We start from the raw sequence: 22,915 nt of genomic DNA, 5'->3' as shown, positions 1-22,915 counted from the left end.
TGGACATAATGCCAGGCTGGCTCTTTGCAGCAGGACAACTGGGAGCGACCAGCATTTACCTACACATACAGGCTCTCCTCCGCTCCATCGCCCATCTTCCATGCAGATTCGGCTGCGGTCACCTTCCAAGTGGTAGCCACTGGAACAGCTGTAGTCACAGCGAGAGTCAAGAAGCACCCCATTTGTGCACGTGTAGGTGCCACTCGTGATGAATGGCAATGCATGGCATCTCATCTCTAAGAGAGAATCAGGAGGCAAGCTCAGTGGCCTGTGGGGCTATGTGGAAGTAATGCCTAGGCATCTAGCCCAGGGAAGACCATGTCAGAGACAGCAGAAAATACAGGGAAACCTATGCCCAACTTGTCTGACATTTTTGTGCCTGATTGCCTTTTTTTCCTAATTTCTTTCTTATTTTGATATTATGAAGTACAACAGTACTCTTGACGGGCGGAGGTGGGGAGATGGTCTCAAAGAAGTTACTCATCCAAGTTCATGGATTTGAGGAACGCATCTCAGTTTGGATCCCAGCTCCACCACTTAACTAGCTCTGTGGCTTGAGCAACTTACATCATCTCTCCAAGCCTCAGTGTCTCCATCACTAAAACATGTACACCATGAAGTAGGATTGTTGTGCCAAATATAGAGACAATGCATATAAATCTCTGGGCTTATTTAGGGCCTCAGCAGCTCATAGTTTTCCTCTCTTGTCCCACAAATGCTAGATGCCCTTGAACAAATTTAAGACTCCTTTTTGAATATAATATTGGTTCTGCCACAAGCACTCCTCAGTTGAGGCTCACTTACATGCCCACTGGTTCTCCCTCTGTGCTGGTGAGAGTACAAGTCAGGCCAATCCCAGTAGGGAGGGGCAGACAGCTTTGGAGGCATTTGCTTAAAGGCGAGTCCATGTGCTTTAGACATTACGTGTGCCAGAAGTGGCAACAGCTCCCATGAATTGATTGTAAGCTTGTGCTTGCCAAAGTCCAATATGAAATACCCAACACCTGAAGGAAGTAGGCCAGCCATATGTTCCTTTAAGTTGTCTAAGTTCTAACCCTCCTTAACTTCCACTATTGGAGCTTTGACTAAAGATTCTATTGACTATGTTTTTGCTTTCTGGTCAAACCAGACTTGAAGGTGATTGCCTTTTATGTTTTCCAGCCTCCTTTATATAAAGACCTAAGCAACAATGACCTTCTTGAAATCAGGGCCAAGAAAAAAGGTCTGTCGTTCTGTTGTTTTATTTTCTTAGTATTATATGACAGTGAAAATGATAGATCCAAAGTGTTTTCCATGTGTCTCTTATGAGGAAGTACAAAGTGAGATTCAGTGTTTAAACAGGCACAGTGGTAAAGAATCTGCCTGGCAATGCAAGAGACTCAAGAGGCATAGGTTTGATCCCTGGGTTGGAAAGATCACCTGGAGAAGGAAATGGAATCCCACTCCAGTATTCTTGCCCGGGAAATTGCATGGACAGAGGAGCCTGGCAGACTATAGTTCATGGGGTCGCAGAGTCGGACACAACTGAGCAACTGAGCACGCATACAACACAAACTTTTAACTGGTTTCATGTTAATTTGTCAATGTATTTTAATTTTGTAAGGTCAATTCAAATTCATTTTGGAAATGATGGGGTCTAGTCCTATAACAAATGGCTTATAGTCACCTAGAGGGGAATGGTGGCTTCCTTTTTTCTGGCTACCAAACCTCTCCTCTATTCCACAGCATCTTCTCCAAACAACCCCATTTCTCTCGGAATGCTCAGCATTCTACATCCCCTGACATTCCATTCACATGCACACATTGGTTAGTCTAGAATCAGTCTGGTAATTAATGGCTCTTGAAGTGGCCCTGCACACATGGGTGTTCTACAAATGACATTCAGCAATGGATGTAGGGACAGGCAAAGCTTAGCTGCCAAAATAGGGTAGGCTGTAGGGTTTCAATAAGAGGTAGGGATTTGGGAGCTGAGGTGAACATGATGTGAAATGTATGTATTAGCATCCCTGCATTCCAGCCTTGGAGGTTCTTCTTGACTTTTAGAAGAGTCTTTTAGCTTCACTGCCAAGGCCTAAGACCTTAGGCCAAGAAGTACATTAGTTTACCATTAAGTGGGAAAGAGTCTGAGACTGCACATGCTTGAGAGTTCCAGAGGAAGGCCTAAGTCCACATCAGGCCCCAGGTGTAATCCATGCACTCGGGCCCTTTGAGACTGAGGGCTGGTTGCTACTTGCATGCATCTGTGCTCAGTCGCTAAGTCATGCCAGATTCTTTGCGACTCCATGGACTGTAGCACGCCAGGCTCCTCTGTCCATGGGATTCTTCAGGCAAGAGTACTGGAGTGGGTTGCCATTCCTTCTCCAGGGGTTCTTCCAAACTGAGGGATTGAACCCATGTATCTGGCATTGGCAGGCAGGTTCTTTATTACTGAGCCACTGGGGAAGCCTGGTTGCAACTTAAAATGCTCCTATTGTTTGGTCCATAGTCACAGGGAGAGAACATGAGCTAGAATGTTAGGATGGGGAAAGGCCCTGTTGGGATCCTGTGGAAATTCTCAATTTGTACTTGACAGAGGGCATAGTAATACCTCCAGGCATATACCCTGGGTGTGTAGCTGGCTGGCCTCTCTCACATGCAGATGTCAGCCTATACATGCACACCACTTACGCCTACAGTAGGCAGTTCCAGACCAACGGCGGCTTGGCAGGCATTGCACGGATCTCCGTCCAATCAGTCGAAAGCCCCGGTCACAGGAAAGCTCACAGCGAGTACCCAGGCTGCTGTGATAATTTCCTCCTCTAGGTGAGTAGCATGTGGCTTCTCCATCCTGGATATTTAATGTATAACACCATCGGGGGACTGTGGCAATAGAAGAAAAGTAAGCTAGAAGTACAGTAATCAAGACAGTGTGGTATTGGTGGAAGGACAGACGCATATATTGATGGAACAGAACAGAGAGCCCAGAAACACATTCACACAAATATGGCAAAATTATTTTTGACAAAGGTACAAAACCAATTTAATGGAGGAAAAATAGTCTTTTGAACAAATGATGCTGGAGCAACTGAACTTCCATAGGCAAAAATAAAGAGGAAAAGCAAAGCAAAGAACTTCGACTTAAATGTCTCATGTGCATGTATGGGTGCTCAATCTCTAAGTCATGTCCTACTCTGTGTGACCCCATGGACTGTAGCCCACCAGGCTCCTCTGTCCATGGGATTTTCCAGGCAAGAATACTGGAGTGGGTTGCCATTTCCTCCTGCAGGGGATCTTCCCAACCCAGGGATTGAACCTGCATCTCCTGTGTCTCCTGCATTGGCAGGTGGATTCTTTACCCCTGAGCCACCTGGGAAGCCTGTATCTCATACCTTAAACAAAAGTTAACTCAAAATGGATCATGAACTTTAATGAAAAAAGTAAAATTATAGAACTTTTAGAAAAAAATAGAAAAGTCTTTAGGATTTAGGACTAGGCAAAGGGCAGGTGTGGAGAAGGCAATGGCACCCCACTCCAGTACTCTTGCCTGGAAAATCCCATGGGTGGAGGACCCTGGTAGGCTGCAGTCCATGGGGTCGCTGAGGGTTGGACATGACTGAATGACTTCACCTTCACTTTTCACTTTCATGCACTGGAGAAGGAAATGGCAACCCACTCCAGTGTTCTTGCCTGGAGAATCCCAGGGACGGGGGAGCCTGGTGGGCTGCCATCTATGGGGTCGCACAGAGTCGGATACTACTGAAGCGACTTAGCAGCAGCAGCAAAGGGCAGGTGGCACTACTAGTAAAGAACCCACCTGCCAATTGAGAGGGTAACAGGCAGGAAGGCCAGGGGTCTCCAAACAGAGGAAATAGGCTGCAAGTTTAAAAGACACCTGGTTCCACCTGAACTTAACTTTTCTCAAGCCTTGAGCTAACCAATGCATTTTTCTTATGGAGATGTTTTTCTTAAGCTATGTTAATGAAACGATGTATTTGCTTTGGAATTTGCCTTTCTTCAAAATGGTTCCACCAAAGACTAACTTTTTTCTTTTCTCAAACCTTGGACTGATAATAGCTCAACAAACCAGTGTTCATATAAATTGTTTTATGGCTGGGGTATGATACACCTTGTGCCATCCCATCTCAAAAATGCATATTGTGGGAGAGAGTACTGGTGAAACTCCCTTAGCCTTGAAGTGTCTCTATCTGATTAATAGCTTTCTAACAGACATAAAACATCTGGCTAAAGACTAGTAAGAGGGCACTCTTTCTGCCCCCTTCTGATGTCTTATGTCAGAAGCTTTGTCTATCTCTTTTATACTTTAATAAAACTTTGTTACACAAAAGCTCTGAGCAATCAAGCCTCATCACTGGCCCCAGATTGAATTTCTCTTCTCCAGAGGCCAAGAATCCTGGCGTCTTTCACAGCTCAGCAACAGCCTTTCACGATACAGGAGACATAAGAGACACAGCTTTGATCACTGGGTCAGGAAGATCCCCTGGAGAAGGGCATAGCAACCCATTCCAATATTCTTGCCTGGAGAATCCCACAGACAGAGGAGCCTGGCAGGCTACAATCCATAGGACCACAAAGAGTCAGACATGATTGAAGCGACTTAGCATGCACACACAAAGTGGTCTTAGACGTGATACCAAAAGCACAATGCATAAAATTAAAAAAAAAATCAAGAAATTGAACCTTGTCAAAATTAAAAACTTTTGTTCTGTGGGAAGCACTGGTGATAAATGAAAGACAAACCACAAACTGGGGCTAAAAATTTGCAAACCATATATAAGACAAAGGACTAGTATCTAGAATATTTAAAGAACTTGGAAAACTCAACAATAAAAATAGCAAACAATCCAGTCAGAGCATGAGCAAAAGATATGAAAGGACATGCCACTGAAGAGGATATAGTGATGGCAAATAAGTATATGAAAATATGTTTAGCATCACTAGTCATTAGAGAAATGCAAATTAAGACTACAAAAAGATATCATTATATACCCATTAGGATGACTAAACCTAAAAACTCTGGTAATACTAAGTGTTGATGAAGATGGGGGAAAACTAGAACTTTCATACATTGCTGAGATGAAGCAACTTCAGGAAATTATTTGGTAATTTCTTAAAAATATTAAATATACAATTGCCAGGTGACTCCACAATCCCACTTTAGTATATACCCAAGTGAAAAAGCAAAAGAGTTCCAGAAAAACATCTGTTTCTGCTTTATTGACCATGCCAAAGCCTTTGACTGTGTGGATCACAATAAACTGTGCAAAATTCTTCAAGAGATGGGAATACCAGGACACCTGACCTGCCTCTTGAGAAATCTGTATGTGGGTCAGGAAGCAACAGTTAGAACTGGACATGGAATAACAGACTGGTTCCAAATCAGGAAAGTATTACATGAAGGCTGTATATTGTCACCCTGCTTATTTAAGTTACATGCAGAGTACATCATGAGAAATGCTGGGCTGGATGAAGCACAAGCTGGAATCAAGATTGTGGGGAGAAATATCAATAACCTCAGATATGCAGATGACACCACCCTTATGGCAGAAAGTGAACAAGAACTAAAGAGCCTCTTGATGAAAGTGAAAGAGGAGAGTGAAAAGTTGGCTTAAAGCTCAACATTCAGAAAACTAAGATCATGGCATCCAGTCCCATCACCTCATGGCAAATAGATGGGGAAACAGTGGAAACAGTGGCTGACTTTATTTTGGGGGGCTCCAAAACCACTGCAGATGGTGACTGCAGCCATGAAATTAAAAGATGCTTACTCCTTGGAAGGAAAGTTATGGGCAACCTAGACAGCATATTAAAAAGCAGAGATATTACTTTGTCAACAAAGGTCCGTCTAGTCAAGGCTATGGTTTTTTCCAGTGGTCATGTATGGATGTGAGAGTTGGACTATAAAGAAAGCTGAGCACTGAAGAATTGATGCTTTTGAACTGTGGTGTCGGAGAAGACTCTTGAGAGTCCCTTGGACTGCAAGGAGATCTCGTCAGTCCATTCTCAAGGAAATCAGTCCTGAATATTCATTGAAAGGACTGATGTTGAAGCTGAAACTCCAATACTTTGGCCACCTGATGTTAAGAACTGACTCATTTGAAAAGACCCTGATGCTGGGAAAGATTGGAGGTGGGAGGAGAAGGGGACGACAGAGGATGAGATGGTTGGATGGCATCACCGACTCAATGGACATGAGTTTGTGTAAACTCCGGGAGTTGGTGATGGACAGGGAGGCCTGGCGTGCCGCACTCCATGGGATTGCAAAGAGTCAGACATGACTGAGTGACTGAACTGAAAGTGAAATAAAAATCCATGTTCATACAGAATCCTGTACACAAATGTTTAAAATATCTATATTCATAATTGTCAAATCTTGGAAACAGCTCAAATATCCTTCCAAAGGTGAACGTTTAAACTAGGCATGGTTTATCCATACATAAGAAGGCAGTGCTGATACATCCAACAAGTTGGACAAATCTCCAGTGCAGTTTGTGAAATGAAAGAAGTCAGAATCAAAAGACTGCAGACTATGATTCCATGCATGTGACATTCTGGATAAGGCAGAAATATTGGGAAAGATCAGGGGTTGCCAGAGATCAGGGATAGGGGTGGGGACACCCTCAAGGGGCAGCCCTTGGCAAATTTTTGGTACTGTGGCATTGGTGACCTGACTCTACGCATTTGTCAAAATTCATAGAACTGTACACCAAAAAAGTGAATTTTATAGGGTGTACACTTTTAATAATTGTTTAAAAATAACACAAAGATGTAAGCTAGAGAGAGGGAGGGGCTGCATATCAAAGTAGGCTGTTTAGGAAGGAAAGTCTAATCCCAGTGCAGTACTGAGCACAAAAGGTAATAGGGTCATTAGATCATAAAAGCATCATAAAAACACCTCATTGGCTACACAAATAATGACTCTTCAGTGGGTTAAGATTTGAAAGGGGAACATATAAACAAGCAGAGGGCCACCTGCCCAAGGATGGGTACATGGGATGACAGAGCTTTCTTAGCCTGGGGTTGGGAAAGCTAAAGCCCCATATGAGCTCATTTGGTCCCGAAATCCTAAGAGACAAAAAGGGGGGGCTTTGAAAAAAGCTCACGAGGAACCAAAGGAACAGAGAAAGTTAGAGCCTCTGTTTGAGGGCAGCTGGAGAATGATAACACATGCCAGTGAGAAAACTAGCCTTTAAGCCACAACAGGCTTGTAGCTTCCAGTGCTATTTTTGAGCCTGTGGCTGTGACACACAGTTGCCACCTGGAGAACCATCTCCAAATGACAGAAGCCTCGTAAGCACTACAGTGCCAGGGCTGTTCATTATATGGTCACAACACATATGATTAAGGCTTTACATTCGAGGCTGGGACCTCAACAATCACTCCTGTTCTATTTTTCACCCATATTTGGTCAAGAAAAATACACATAAAATTGGAATGGGTAGAATAAGCAAGCATAGTAAAGGGAAATATAAACCTCAGGGTAAATGCTGAGACAGTAATAGAGGGTCTAGCTTTTATAAACGGAGAAGGCAATGGCAACCCACTCCAGTACTCTTGCCTGGAAAATGCCATGGACAGAGGAGCCTGGTAGGCTGCAGTTCATGGGGTCGCTAGGAGTCGGACACGACTGAGCGACTTCACTTTCACTTTCCACTTTCATGCATTGGAGAAGGAAATGGCAACCCACTCCAGTGTTCTTGCCTGGAGAATTCCAGGGACGGGGGAGCCTGGTGGGCTGCCGTCTGTGGGGTCGCACAGAGTCGGGCACGACTGAAGCGACTTAGCAGCAGCAGCGGCAGCAGCTTTTATAAATAAACTCAGATTTGCTGGCCTGAAGAAATACTGACATAAAGAGAACATGTTAGATTTATGGTTTACCAGAGGCAGGGGAAGAGGGGAAAGGGGTTGTATGAAGGTGGTCAAAAGTACAAACTCTTAGTTATAAGATAAATAAGTACTAGGGATGTAATGTACGACATGATGAATATAATCGACACTGCTGTGTGTCATATATGAAAGTTGTTAAGAGAGTAAATCCTAAGACTTTTCATTAAAAGGAAAATATTTTTTCCTATTTCTTTAATGATATATTTATATGAGATGATGGATGCTCACTAAACTTGTGCTGTATGCCTTAAACTTATACAGTGTTGTATGTCAATTATATTTGACATATATTTGACATATATGAAGAACTATAAAATAAAATAAAGAACTATAAAGCATGACAGTTTACCAAAAGAAAAAAATGACCATGTTGGAAGGCTGGAAAGAGCAAATTCACTATCCCAATTTTCATTTTCCCCAGATTTATTGAGGTATAATTGACACATAAATTGTAAATAGTTAAGGTGAACAATGGGCTTCCCAGGTGGCTCAGTGGTAAAGAATCTGCCTGCAAATACAGGAGACTCAGGTTTGATTCCTGGGTCAGGAAGATCCCCTGGAGTAGGAAATGGCAACCCACTCCAGTATTCTTGCCTGCAGAAACCCATGAACAGAGGGGCCTGGGGGTTACAGTCCGTGGGGTTGCAAAGAGTTGGACACAAATGAGCATGCATGCAGCAAGATGAAAAATATGATGTTTTAATATATGTATACATTGTTAAATGATTACTTCAATGATTAACTTCAATGTTAAATGATTACTTCAATGATTATTTCAAATCTGTTCATAAACACATCCATCACCTACATAGTTACCATTATTTTTTGGTAGTGAGAACACTTAAGATGTACTCTGTTAGTAAATTTCAACTATGCTGCTTGGCAAGACTGATAGCACTGATAGCAAAATGTTTTAGAATTAAACACAGGCTTATGAGCAGTTAGGAAGAGAAACGTGATTTCCAAGTGACCTCGAGAACAAGTAATTCAAGGCTAACCTCATTTTCTTTTTGGGTGTGGTCACCAGACTGGTAGAACAGGGGAAATGGTGGGAACATTATGTGGAAGTAAGTGAGGCATGTGACAATGCCCTTCATGCCATTAACGTGGATGGGCTGAACACAGGAGAGGTGACAGTACAGTCATGGAGATTCAAACTGGCTGAACAGATGTACCCAAAGAATGTTGATGGGAAACTGAAACTAAGAATGTGGTAGGAAAAGTGTTAGTCATTATGGAGTAGCTACAGTGTGCTAGGCACGATGCTTTATAATTTCATTTTCCCATCCATCATCTCACATAGTTCTCCCAACAGCCCTGAAAAGGTGCATGGGTGTTTATCACTATTTTACAGATGAGGAAGTAACTTGCCCAAAACCAGAAGCAAGTAAGGGGCAGAGCTGGATGTGAGTCCAAGATTTGTCTGGCTCTAAAACCCATTTTTTTCTAACCACAGTATCTGTCATTGCAGCATGTGAAGCTCTGCTCTTTTGAAGTATACATTTACATTTTTGAATACGTAATATAACCACCTGGTTCAAAATCCCCAAAGTATAAAAAGTTATACAGTTAAATTCTCCCTTCCATCCCTGCTCCCCCACCTATCCCTACTTAGTCCCCCCATCGGGAACTACTGTTAATAGTTTCTTTACACATATAAAGTGAGTCTTATTTTCTCTTCCTCTTTATCACATAGAGTACGTCCACTGTTCCCACCAGCGCTTTTTAAAATAAACTTAATAATGTGTTTCAGAGGTCTTGTCAACAACTGGAGAGCAAGCATGAAGGGTATTTAGATTAAATAATATTTATAAAATACATAGCACAGTGACTGGCACATAATATGTGTCTGTCCAGGGTCAAAATTGCTGGAAGGTAGAAGAGCTGGGATCTGAATTCAGGCCTGTGGCCTCTGCAATTCACTTATCTCTTTCTAGAGATTATAAAGAAAACGGTGTACTGACAACATGATTGAAAGCACCTTCTTCGTGATTATCATCAGATAACACAGGCAATTACCAGCTTGCCCAGTGATGTAGCAATCTGGGAGCAAGTGGTAGCCCAGAGGATTGGGACATACCTCAGAGAAGTGTTTCTGACTCCAAGCTAGGAGTCAGTTTAAGAGAAGGAAAGGAAGTTCAAGATTAGTGAAAATGGTACCAAAGTATGTGGGCAGTTTGCTCTAAAATAATGATGTGCTTTTTATTGGTTAACTTTTATTTTTTTTTTAAACATCCTTTTAAAAAACAAAACAAAAAACCCACAATGGGCTACATTTCCGATGAAAGAGATAGAATGAGCATGGCTTTGAAGTCAGACATTCCTGCACTTGAATTCCTGCCCTGCCACTCCTGAGCTCTGTGATGCTCTAAATTGAACTTCCCAATGGCACCCCACTCCAGTGTTCTTGCCTGGAGAATCCCAGGGACGGGGGAGCCTGGTGGGCTGCCATCTATGGGGTCGCACAGAGTCGGACACGACTGAAGCGACTTAGCAGCAGCAGCAGCAGAGCTGTTTCCTGATCTGTAAAGTAGGACTAGTAAACCAGTTTCATAGGATTGTTTTGAGAGTCAAATGAAGATGCATGTGTAAAACATATCTAGCCCTGGGAATGGGAATGATATTCCCTGTGTCGGTGTCTGTGTTTGAACCACTGGTTCATCCCATTTCAAGGAACAACACAGGGCTGCCATGTGGAGGTGCCTGCCCCAAGTTACAGAAAGTCTTTTAAGCACCACAGTGGCAGAGCTGTTGATTATGAGATCACAAGACCTTACAAGGAATGCTGGAACTTCAGGTTGTACCTTCCTGGCAGCCCCTCCTGCCTCAACATAGATACGGAGAAAGCAATGGCACCCCACTCCAGTACTCTTGCCTGGAAAATCCCATGGATGGAGGAGCCTGGAAGGCTGCAATCCATAACCTTACCAAATTAGTTTTATGTCCCGAGACTAAGTCCCAAAGATAGCCATGAGACACTTTATCCCCGAGACCAAAGGCCACCATGTGGCTTATATTTTTCTAAATGGCTTTATACACATTTAAAAATAACCAATGAGACAGATTAATATTAATCACTGGGCTATTGGACCCCTTGAAAGTACCTTCTGCATCTGTTGCTTTTTCCTGTCTATGTCTCCCATTTATGATCTACTACAATCTGGCTTTTGCTCCCAGAATTCCAACCAGCCAGTACACATTTCTTGAGCATCTACTTTTGACATAGCTCTATGGGAGTGTCATACGTGGCACCTTCTGTTAAATAGAGAACTATTTGGTTGAGAGTAATGAAAAGTAAACCAAAGAGGCAGTATATAACGAATGCCAAATGAGTGATCCAGATAATAAAAATTTATATCAGAAGACGTATATGGTAGGTACTCAATAAATAGTCGCTGAATTAATGAATGAAATAATGAATAAATGAGGGAAAGCTCAGTGTGGACCAAAACTGTCAGGAAACAGAGCTCTATTAATCTGGCTAGTCATAGATTTCATGTGTGGGGAAGGGATAATGTGTTGTCAGACTATCTAGACTGAGACCAAATTCTATTAGAAATAATCACAGTGGGTCAGTAGGTTTGGGGAAGGGAGAAACATGAGTCAGATAATCCAATTAGGAGGCAGTTGTCATTATCCATGTGTAAGGTAATAAAAGTTTTAATCACTGGGATTAATAAAGAAATGACAATTCTTGGTGAATGATTGGTGAGAGGTGATGAAGAAGGGGGGCTATTAAAGGTGATGGGGGCTGTTAAAGGTCACATTAAGGTATTTTGAAGAGGATGATGGTACCATTATCAAAAGTGTGAAGGCCAGATGTCAAACCTTTTTCAGGGAAGATAAAAGAGTTTAGTTTTAAATATCTCCAAATGGAAGTGTCTAGCAGCAATTAGAGGTGTAGTCTGGGAGCTCAGGAGACAGATCATGATCACTTGAAGTTCAGATCAATGCCTCACTCTCCCTCCTGTCACTACTAGAGAGCCCATCTCCTTTCTTGGCCTCAGCCATGATCATAATAGTGAAATGTCATGGAGTCCAAGGATGGGGTTGGGGTGAGAAGAGATAGATGTGTTCACTGTTGCTGAGAGATGTGGAGGCTGAGCTCAAAAAGGGGCCATATGATTTGGGCTTTGGGAGAGGATTGTCATTGACCTTTAAGGGCTGTTGTCTCAGCGTGGAGATCTGTGGATGAGAAGGCAAGAGACTGTAGGGAGTTTGGGGGTTGGCAGGTGCTGAGACAGAGAGCCAGTGGGTCTAGACCATTTGGCAGAGTAAGAAGATAGGTAGAAAGAAGGTAGCTAGAAAGGAGCAGAGAGGAACTCCAACCTCTCATCATTTCTCTATTGAAATTGTTTTCTCAAACATTACCATTTACCTTCTTCTTGCCAAATATATTGTTTGTAATACCCTCAATTTGTTTCTTTCCAATATTTGACACAGATCTCTTATTCCTTCCCCTCCCTTAAAATTCTCTTCTCCTGTGGCTTTTGTAATATATTAGATGCTACCCCAACCTCCTCCTACATGGCTGACCACTAATGATCTCTTTTTCCCTTGTTGGCTCCTCTTTTCCTGCTCACATATGCAGATGACCTCTAAGGCTCTGATGTTGGCCCTCTGCTCTCTCAGATAGCTCACCCATCTAAGTTAATGACTCTGACCCACGAAGCTCCATCGTTCTTCTCCCCACTGCCTATAGGGTACAAACCACTTTTCTTTTCTAACCTTGTCTCCCTGAGAAGGGTCTTACAGTTCTCCCAGGTGCCAGACTGGATGCTTTCAGGGAGTCCTTTGTTTCTTAACCTCTTGGTACATCAAATCTGTACTAGGTCTTATCATCTCTTTCTTTAAAACATCTCTGGGGTTCATCCTTGCTTTTCATTTCTTTTCAACTGGCATCAATCATCTCTAACCAACATCACTGTTACTGATTCCTGGAGAATCTCCCTGACCCAGGGTCTACCCTCCTGAACTCCTACTTTCTGCCCACAATAATGAGGTTGATATTCTGAAATTACTATTTACCATGCCGCTCCTCTATGCAAAAACATATAATGGCTCCCTATAACTCTTATCACAACAGCCAAACTCCTCAACATGGCTTGCAAAGCACAGAAACTAAGAATCTTAGAAATGGAAAGGATAGTATAAATCATGTGGTCTAACTTTCCTTCTAAAGCAGGAACCACTATTCAGCCTCTCTTTAGAAGGGTCTCTAGATCATGGCGGGCTTCCCAGGTGACTCAGTGGTAAAGAAAATCTGCCTGCCAATGCAGGAGACATGGGTTCAATCCCTGGGTCAGGAAGATCCCCTGGAGAAGGAAATGGCAACACACTTCAGTGTTCTTGCCTGAAGAATTACGTGGAAAGAGGAACCTGGAGGGCTACAGTCCATGGGGGTCACAAAAGAGTCTGACATGACTTAGTGACTAAACTACCACCACCTAGATTGTGGAGCCTTTCCTAATTTGGTCTCACTGTTTATATTAAACTTTACTTCCTACAACTCCCTCCATATCCCATCTCCTCCAGTCAGACTGGATTCTTCCCAGTGCCTTCCTCTTACACGTTTGTTCTTCTCTCTCTACCTGTGGCCATATGCTTTGCTGAATGCCCTCCTATCTCTGTTCTACTTCTTGAAATCTACCCATCATTCAAGGCCTAGTCTAAACATCATCTTTCATGACCCCTCCCCTGATTTCTTTTTCTTAATTCCTATTGTGTTTACTGGTAGCACAGAGTTTCAGCTTCCTTGCCCTACACCTGCTAATTTCATTGCCCAATCACTCATATCCCCTAGGAGAATGTAAGCTTCTTGAGGGGGACAAAACTTTACCTTTGTAGCACCCAAGGCTTTCCTTACACAGAATTAGGCATACAGTAGGTACTCAGTCCATACTTAGTGATAGAAGGGCAATCTTAATGCTAGAGAGGTTGGATCATGCAGCAAGTCAATAACAAGATTCATGGATGGAAACCACAGCCTTTGATTCCCTGAACTGCAGCTTTGATACAAATGAGCCAAGCTGGGTGAGGATGCATCAGACAGGGCCTAGGAATTAGGACAGAAAAGGCCTTTCCTAAGCCTGAGAAGCAGTGAGGATTACCTTTGTAGTCTAGGATGGGAGTCTGTGGGACCTCTTCAGCATAGACTTCATTGTAGCTTTCATCTGGGTAGTAGCCTGAGCCTAGAATGAAGAAAATATCAAGATAACATATTGGTCTCTGATGCAAGTCCTTTCCATCCTTTTCCACTTTCCAGCTTGGTCCCTTTCTGAGGGCATGACACTCCATGGGTGGAGAGTGAGGTGGCTATTTAGTGGGAAAAATCCTATGCTGTGAAGCAGCACAACTAATGTGGGCAAACCTCCACACCTCAGGTGCATAGAGGGTGAGCTAATGGTGGGGGAGGGGTGGGCAGCTTACTGGGCTTCCTTGGTGGCTCAAGCGGTAAAGAATCTGCTTGCAGTGCAGAAGACCTGGGTTTGATCCCTGGATTGGGAAGATCCACTGGAGAAGGGAATGGCAACCCACTCCAGTATTTTTGTCTGGACAATCCCATGGATGGAGGAGCCTGGTTGGCTATAGTCCAGGGGGTCAGGTGGCTACTGGTAGCATTAGAAGACTCCATTAAAAAAAAATCAACCTTCTTGACCATCCACCCATCCTGCCCATTTGGACTAGAAATGATCCATTTCCCTGATGCAACACAGGAGCCTTGGTGAGACACTGATGACTGAGTTCTGAGGATGGACTGTTGTCCCAGATAGGAGGCAAAAATGCAGAACCTTAGCAAGGGTCTTTCCACTAATGATGGGCCTTCTTACAGTCATCAGAGGGAAACAATTCCTCAAGCTCCCACCAGCCCACAGGGCACCAGCCTTTTGCTATACAGTCCATGGGGTTGCAAAGAGTTGGACACGACTGAGCGAATTTCATTTGTTTTTGTTTTGTTTTGTTTGTTTTTTTTTTTGATCAACTGTGTATTAAGGATAATTCTATGCAGGAAGCTTTAAAAAAAAAAAAACACATAGAGCCTTATGGTGATAGGAAATCTTACAATTTCAATTTAAATTGATTGCCAGGGCCAGGGGTGGCATGCCAGGGCAAAGAGGGAGGGCTTAAGAGGCAAGGGGGTAGGAGTTTCACTGCCTGAACAGTTTGCCCTGGTTTGCAGAAATATTCAGTCACTCTGATCAGCAGGAGCCTTAGTAGGGAGGTGCTGAACTAGAGAAGATTCTGGGTCCACCCCCGTTCTGTTAAGTGGTCCAGTCCCTGTGGAGGCCAGTCTGCGGCTGTCTGGGAGACTAAACAGTGTGTTCCACCAGACAGCAGGAAATGGGTCATGCATACTAATTGGAATACAACTCGGTCCTTTCTGGAGGGAAGTTTCCGGAAACTCTCTTTCCAGCCTCACTGTGTGCCTAAAGCACACACATTAATAGAGCAGCCAGCCGTGCTGGAGTCAGAGACAATTCTTCATTTCCAGGAGAGAGTGTGCTTCTGGGACAAGGCTGGGTTTTAGCACCGGAGCCCTTTGGCCTGTGTAAACACTCTGACCACAAGCTTACCCTGTCTCCTCTCTGGGCAGAGACACGGGGCCCCCTGCAGTAATGGGTGGAGCAGAGGGTAGATGATGAGGCTCCTCCATTCCCCACGGGCCCAGACTGGGGGTGAGGGGTGGGTGTTGGGAAACTAGTCCAACTTGATGAACAAGGGAATGAATCAAATTGAAAGTTTGTCTTATGAAATCATGGCCTTATTGGTTTGCCCTCATTCCAGAGGAAAGAGTTCATATTTTCTCCTTCCCTTTATTTTTTTCTGGTTTCCCTTTTCAGTTCTCTCCTGGCTTTCCTTTATTTCTCCTTAGGCCTCCTCTCCCTTGCTCCCTCTTTTCCCACCTGGGTGGTTTCTTTGTGGTGGAGGGAGGTGGCAGGGTGGACAGAATTCTTGTTAGCTGTTTCAGTTTAGAATCAAAGCCTTACAATGCCTATAAACAGGAGGCCAGATATGTGTGATTTTCTAAAGGATTTGGTCCCCATACTCTTGTTCCAGAGCTTGCCTGTGAACAAATTCCCAGCATGGGAGCAAACCTCTGTTTACCAAAAGAGCAGACAGGAGTGTCCAAGGCCTATGACTGGATAACGACCACAATAACAACAATGACTCTTCACATCACTCAGCACCTACTCTGGGTTTAGCCCATTACATGTGTCATCTCATTAGATCACCCTGACATCTCAGTGAGGTAGACACCCTTATTGTTTTCAAATACAGATGAGGTAACAGGCTCAGAGGAGTTCAGGAACTAGCTCGAGGTTTCCCAGCTAGTAAGGAGCAGAGTCGGCATTCCAGCCCAGGGTGGTTTGATCCCCTTGATGCCAAACTCAGACACTCCACTAAAGATGGTTGTAGGGGAAAGCTTTGGACAACATCCAACAGAAATAAAAATCCAAAATCTTTATTGCAATTCAGCTTTTTAAACTCTGTGTGTGTGGGATCGAAGGCCACCAAACATTTCATATCATTCCAGAATTACAAGGGATGTGGAAAAGCTGAGGTGAAGACTCAGTCAGATAATTACAGTCTTCACCAGGGTACAAAGCTGGCTGGCCCAGTGCCAAGTCTGCTTTGTGACAGGAATAAGTTAGGGCCACCTTACCACTTTAAGCCTTTCCATTTCTCATCTTTGCCTGTCTTTGGATAATTTTTGGAAAATATTAAGATACTGAGATGTGATATATGAAACTAGAGGACCCCTCTCCCCACCTTGTTCTATCTGTCTGTCCCTCTTCAGCCCTGGTGGGGAGAAGCTTTGGCATCATTCCTTGGTCCCTTTAGGCTGATTGGTGGTTACCATGTGGTCTGTTACTGGGTTCCTCCAACATCCATAGAACAGACCCTCTAAAGCACTACACTTTACAAAGGTGTGGTTGGAAATGTAACTGATATTTGATGACTATTTTAAGATCCACACTAATGCTTGGATTATGATAAGAAATGCTGTCTGACTTCCTGAACTGCACAGATATGCCAATACACACTTTTAACCCACTGCTGGCTTGATTTATATTTTTAACCCTTCCTACACTCTGCTGATTATTCCTGGATCCTATTTCTGATTAGCCCAGAATCCATACATGGCTGCTTTCCTTGTACTACTCCCACTGGAGGACAAGGTTATAGCCATGAACAAAACAGTCCTGAATGCATACAGTGGTCACTAAATATCTACTGAGTGAAAATGAACACATGAACAGAGCAAACTCAGACAGTTGAGCTAGTGTTGTAGGGAAAGATTATTGGGAAATTCCCAAGTATCTCTTATCACATAGCCTTCTAAGAAAAGAACAGGACAGAATGAACGGGTTGGCAGGACTGTCAAAGACTTCACTAGCCAGGGCTCCCAAAAAGGAGTGATGAGCATGGTGACTCTTGTAGGAAGTGGGGAATGGCCACCTTTGCAAATGGCCTTTTGAGACTTTCAAATGAATCCAAGTCTTAAAAAACTGCATTGTCCTCAAGACTCCAAAAGCTCAGGCTTCCACCCTGGGGAAGTTAAAGGCCTCAGTGTGCTCTGGGGTTTCTTATAGTGATTCAGAATCAGGCTTCACTCATCTAGCCTACACTCATGGTCTTTGGCTGGATTTTGGCCTCATGTACTTGAACTGAAGCTAGGGAGAGTTTGGGGACGATAGCTGCACATATATTCTGGAGACTTGGGCTCCTTTAACTCAAACAGTGTGTGCTCTGCCAAGGGCTTGATTTGAACATCTTCGTCTCAGTGTCAGCCCTCATGCTTCACCCCCTACAAAGCCAAGTTAAGCCAAACAGGGGAAGAAGTTCGCATATTTGAAAACTTGATGCAGCTGTTCCAAACAGAGCTTCTGCCAGAGGCTTCCACCAGGAGCTAAGGGCATGTGGAAAATTTTAGCTACAATGACTGCAGCTGTGATGGAAGCAGTTTGTTATTTACTCATCTCTGGATGTTTTTCTAACTCCATTAGTTGGGCCTGTCTCCTTCCCCTGCTCCCCTCAGCCCCCATGAAGGCAGACAGTGCTGACCACAGAATATTATTAGCACTTGGAATGCCAGCTGGGCCCCATCAAAAACTCCTGTCTGGCACCTCATTATCCTTCCTTCATTCCTCCCCTTCCTTTCCCTCCTCTCTGAGTGAGTTCTCTTGAGCTCCCTATATCTCCCCAGAGGCAAAGGATGAAACACATTCAGGGATCTAGAAATCCCCATCCTTTCCAAAGTAAGAAACAAGCCAGAAGAAACTGAGGGATTCCTGTTCAAGAGAATGTGGTCTGAATTGTCATTAGCAATCTTTATCAGAAAGGAGTTATAAAAATCTTATCCTATAAATAATGTCTGGGAGGGGAGAGAGAAAGAGAGAGAAAATGGAAAAGCAGGTAAGATAATGGCCTCAAAAGCCATGTTAACAAGCCACATTTTTAATATTTATTTATATTTATGAAGTATAGTTCAAGTATGTGGCTGTTGTTCACTCAGTCGTGTCCAACTCTTTGCGACCCCATGGACTGCAGCATGTATAGTACAGTTCATGTATATAGTATTACATAAATTACTAGTGCACAATATAGTGGTTCACAATTTTTAAAGATTATACTCCATTTTTAGCGATTATAAAATATTTGCTATATTCCCTGTGTCGTGCAAATAAACTACAAGGATATATTGACCAAACTCACCTTTATGCTGGTGCAGCCTGTTTTCAAAAATCTATTAGTTTGCCTCAAAAGCCTCCCTCCGTAGCCTGCCTCAATGTTTAACCATCTTCTTTACTGAGGATAGTTCTTCTCTGTATCTAAGTGCCTCCTATTTCAGTCTAACCTTCCCTTCTCTAAGACTTGGTCTAAGCCCTGCCCTTCCTGGAAATAATGGGCTACAGTTCCTATGACTTACCTGCATACCATGTTGGCATCACTGCTGGAGTGAGGAAGAGCAGCAGAGAGAGAGCTCCTCTTCGATTTAGTTGAATGGCCATCCTTGAAAAGGGGGTGGGGAGGGATGGGAAGTGGGGTTAGGGAGACAAGAATAGAGGTATGTGGCCAGAAGCACCAAGGCAAAGGAGGATGACTTTCAGAAATCAGACATCAGTGAACTTCCAAAAGTGAGAGGAAGCAGAAATGCAGGATCTACGAGGAAGAAGAGAGATTTTTAAATTAACAAATGCCTGTTATATTGTCCCCTTTGTAAGGATCTCCCACTTTTAGAATAATAAGGCACTATTTGTGAATTCTGGTCTTTTCCTCTCAGGAGGAAGAGGACAGAAAACAACCAATTCTCAATTGATCTTGGTGATATCTGATGCCAGTGTTCCATGGCCTAAATTACAGAGAGGGACATTGAGATATCAAGACCAGGAAAGGGCCAACATTAAATCATATAGAACCAAGAGAGAAACCTGCAATCTAAATGTCCCAGGTGATGGTTTCATTCACTGAACTTGTGCTTCCTAACCACGAATCTGAGAAAGTGTTAGCATATACAGACTAAGAACTTGAACTCTGGAGTTACATAGATCTGGATATGTATCCAATTCTGTCCCTATTATGGAGCTTTGGACAAATTCCTTACCTTCTCTTAGCCTCAGTTTCCTTATCTATAAAATGGGCATAATAATAGAATTTACATTATAGAGTGGATTATTGCCTGACACATAGGGAAGCAATCCATATATATTACATACTATTATTACCAATTCCATCTTGAACAGGACTGGATGTCTTCTTTCTCTAGTCTCTCAGGCAGTGACTATACCCTGGCTCAGTTCTTAGCTTTGGATTTCGAGGCTTAGCGGTTTGGTAGTGGCTTCTGGCTTTCAAGTCCAGCCTAACTTTCTAGTTTTATCCTGCTGAGCCGGCAGGAAGTCAGTAAGGTTGGAAAGAACATACTAAGGTACGTGAGGAGAGGGTAAGCAACCTCCCACTGCCCTCTCACTTCCCATCCTGTCCTCACTCTAATGAGTGAGGGACTCTCTAATGGGACTCTAATGGGATGAGAGTTTTGTGGTTTCCAGTAGGCAAATACTTCATAAATGACAGTATTAAAACTTGCTGCCCATTGCTGTAAACTGGCCACTGGATTTCTCAGCAAGAACCCATTTACCCACAGGCTTTCAATGAAACGCCATGCTCAGGGGAGGGGTCAGTCCCAGAAATGGAGGAACAAAAAGATGGCAGATTCTGACCAGCATCCCTAAGGGATATGAGAAGTCCAAGAATGGCAGAAATTCATTTTCCAATTTATTGCTATCTAGCTTCAGATTCTGTCTTGAGAGTGGCAAGGAAGCAGAATACAGAACAAGTGAGAGCAAGCAGGGGAGGCAAGGAAAGTGGAAACATGTGGGGAGGAATCTCAGCAAGAAAAGATAATCTGCCAGAGCTGAAGACAAGAGATGAAAGCAGAAAGAGGGAATGAACGGATGAGAGAGAGGAGATTAAAGAGAGATGCACTAATCATCAACCCCCTCTCCCACATGCAGCCTCTATCCAGTTCCGTGGTTTGGGAGCAGGAGCTTTCCTTTGCAGACCCAGTGCTCTGAGTCTGTGACCCCTTCCCTACCCACCTTTCTCGCCAATCTCAAACTGAAAACTTGACTCAGTCATGGGGTCGGCCATCCCTCTGCTGTGGGCAGGGAAAGTAGTGGGAACCTGTGTCTGCAGCCAGGTCACAGCTCAAATGGAAAGCAGCATATGGTCCAATTTCATAAAAGAACTTCTTCCCGCCCCCCCCATCCCCGAGCCATGTTGCCTAAGTCCTGGGTCTCGTTACTCCCTCGGGTTGAGAGATGGGCTGGTATGCTATGGAGTGGAGGGGTGAAGCAGCAGATCTTACCTGATGTACGGGTTTTTTGTACTCTCTTCTCTTTCTCCTTCCTCTCTGCTCCTCTCATCAGTCGGAAAAACTACTTTTTAACATTCCTAGAATGAGTGGCTCCTGGTCTGTCCGGGCCTCCAGGATTCTGTTAACACTGCCCAGATGTTAGGACATTGGCATCTGCCAAAAGTTTCCTTAAAGCTATAGTAGCCCCAAAGCTATAGCTGTTCCTCCCTCAGAGAAAGATTTTAGAGAAATGGAGGAGAAGGAATGCAAGGATAAGAGGAGCTCAGCCCGTCTGCTGCTGAGCAGAGGAGAGTGTGAGTGGCGCTGGCCTCAAGCCCATGAGTATAGTAATGACTAACAGGCTGGCTAAAGGGCCTCCAGAGATGTGGCGCAGTGAGGAACATTTTTTTTTTTTTTTATGACATCAGGATTGAATGAAAATGAATTCCACAAACTCTCAGGAGAGGGGAGGAGTGGAGCCGATTTTGAAATTCCCTGGAGATTTCCCCTGTAATTCCTTAGTACTCACCATCCCCAAGTTGCCCTGGAATCCATATGCACAGGGTCAGACCCACTTCGAAATGATCTCTGATGACCTAATTCCAATGGACTTCAGTTTCTGATAAGATTATGTTGTTGACAAAATATACCATGTGCTTCCAGCCTTCAGGATAAAACTGATTTCCTGTAATAAGAGCAGAGAGAAAGCATACTTACAGATGCTTTAGGGGGAGGTTGTTGACGTGAATTGAAATGATCTCTCTGTGCATGGCAAGGTTAGAGCCATTACTAAGCTGTTTCTCACAGATCTCTGATGGAGGGCCGTGTTTCTCCTCACCAAGCAAGCTTTCTTCATTTTAGTGTCTGATAATGAGACTGTTCTACCATGGGACATATCTGCTCCTGGTACTTTCCCTCCCCTCAGAGTTGCATTTCCAACTTCAAAAATGCAGTGGTCCTGGAAGAAATTGTTTTAGATGCTGTAGAAAGAATTTATTCCTTGTGCATGTAAGCAAATTGGTAACCCCTTCTCAGTTATGAAGGGAAGAATTGTATTTAAAATAATATAAAGTTCAGTAGCAAGCCTGTTTCATTTTTCATCCACTGATCATGACTACGTATGGAGTGTTTACAGTGTGATCATTTTATAAAGTAGCTAAAAGCATGGTCTTGGCCTCATTCATTCAATAAATTTATCAAGCATTTACTGTGTTAAAGATGGAGGACAAAATTCCTGACATCTTAATACATAATTAATTCAACAAATATTTATTGAGCATCTATTATGTACCACACACTGTTTGAGGTGCTTGAGAGACACCCTTGCCCTTATGGATTGGAGGAAACAGACATTTAACAAAAATGTTAATTACAATTTTGTGTATTGAGCTGACCAATCTTCACTGGGCTTCTACTGTAAGCTAAGAACCAAGGGACAGTGATGAGTAAAAACTGTGTGATTCTTGATCTTATGAAGCTTACTCTGCAGCTCCCACAGGGTTTGTGTTTATTAGGGGAGAGAAGGAGGACACAATTAGAAAATAGTACAAGACCCTATAAATTTCCAAAAGGTATGGAATACACTGTGAAGACTCTGTGGGAAGACATGGGCCGTGGTCTGCTCTCAGGCAAGGGAAATGACATAAACAAGAGCTCATTGTTAAGTCAAAGCAGGGGATGGGTTAACTGGTGTGAGGGTTCAGAGGAGCGGTAGGAGATAAAGTTGAATAAATACTGTAGGGCTCTTGAAATTATGGGCCCTTGAAATCAGATATAGGCATTTACATTAAACTTATGTGTTAGAAAATAGTGAATTTATTAAATAAATGTGTGTGTGACAGCGTGAGAGAAAGAGCAAAAGAGAGAGATTGAGAGCGAGTGAGTGAGCAGAGGGATAAATTCTACCAGGGTTGTTTTCTTTCTAAAAATCCCTTCACTGATTCCCTTGTGGCAAAGAATATAGTCCCAGCTCTTAGCAGGACACACTGTACCCCACACAAGCAAATCCCCCTATGTCCTCAGCCTGGTTTAAACATTCACTCCATGACTCCTCATTCTGGAAACACTAAACTTGCTCTTCCTTTCACACTGTTGTGGCTTGGGACAGATATGTTTACTCTACTCTGTAACCCTTTCCCTTCTTTCCTGGCCTGTTGAGAAGCTTCTCTCAGCCCA

General features: G+C 43.4%; 1 protein-coding gene across 1 annotated transcript in view; it reads right to left on the bottom strand.

The window, feature by feature from the left end:
* The window catches only part of SRPX2 (sushi repeat containing protein X-linked 2), a 30,924-nt gene extending 8,705 nt beyond the window's left edge, over positions 1 to 22,219 (bottom strand). Inside the window, exons 1-6 of the mRNA XM_055564389.1 lie at positions 22,114 to 22,219; positions 19,605 to 21,425; positions 18,818 to 19,050; positions 13,995 to 14,075; positions 2,668 to 2,859; positions 60 to 236 (exon numbers count right to left, since the gene is read on the bottom strand). Of these exons, the coding sequence (XP_055420364.1) occupies positions 60 to 236; positions 2,668 to 2,859; positions 13,995 to 14,075; positions 18,818 to 18,899 (532 nt within the window). The 5' untranslated portion in view covers positions 18,900 to 19,050; positions 19,605 to 21,425; positions 22,114 to 22,219. The remainder of the gene's footprint in view (positions 1 to 59; positions 237 to 2,667; positions 2,860 to 13,994; positions 14,076 to 18,817; positions 19,051 to 19,604; positions 21,426 to 22,113) is intronic.
* Positions 22,220 to 22,915: the final 696 nt, after the last annotated feature.

Source organism: Bubalus kerabau, chromosome X (genome assembly GCF_029407905.1).
Source record: "Bubalus kerabau isolate K-KA32 ecotype Philippines breed swamp buffalo chromosome X, PCC_UOA_SB_1v2, whole genome shotgun sequence".
Taxonomy (NCBI): Eukaryota; Metazoa; Chordata; class Mammalia; order Artiodactyla; family Bovidae; genus Bubalus; species Bubalus kerabau.
This window is presented reverse-complemented; position numbering and strand designations above follow the sequence as displayed.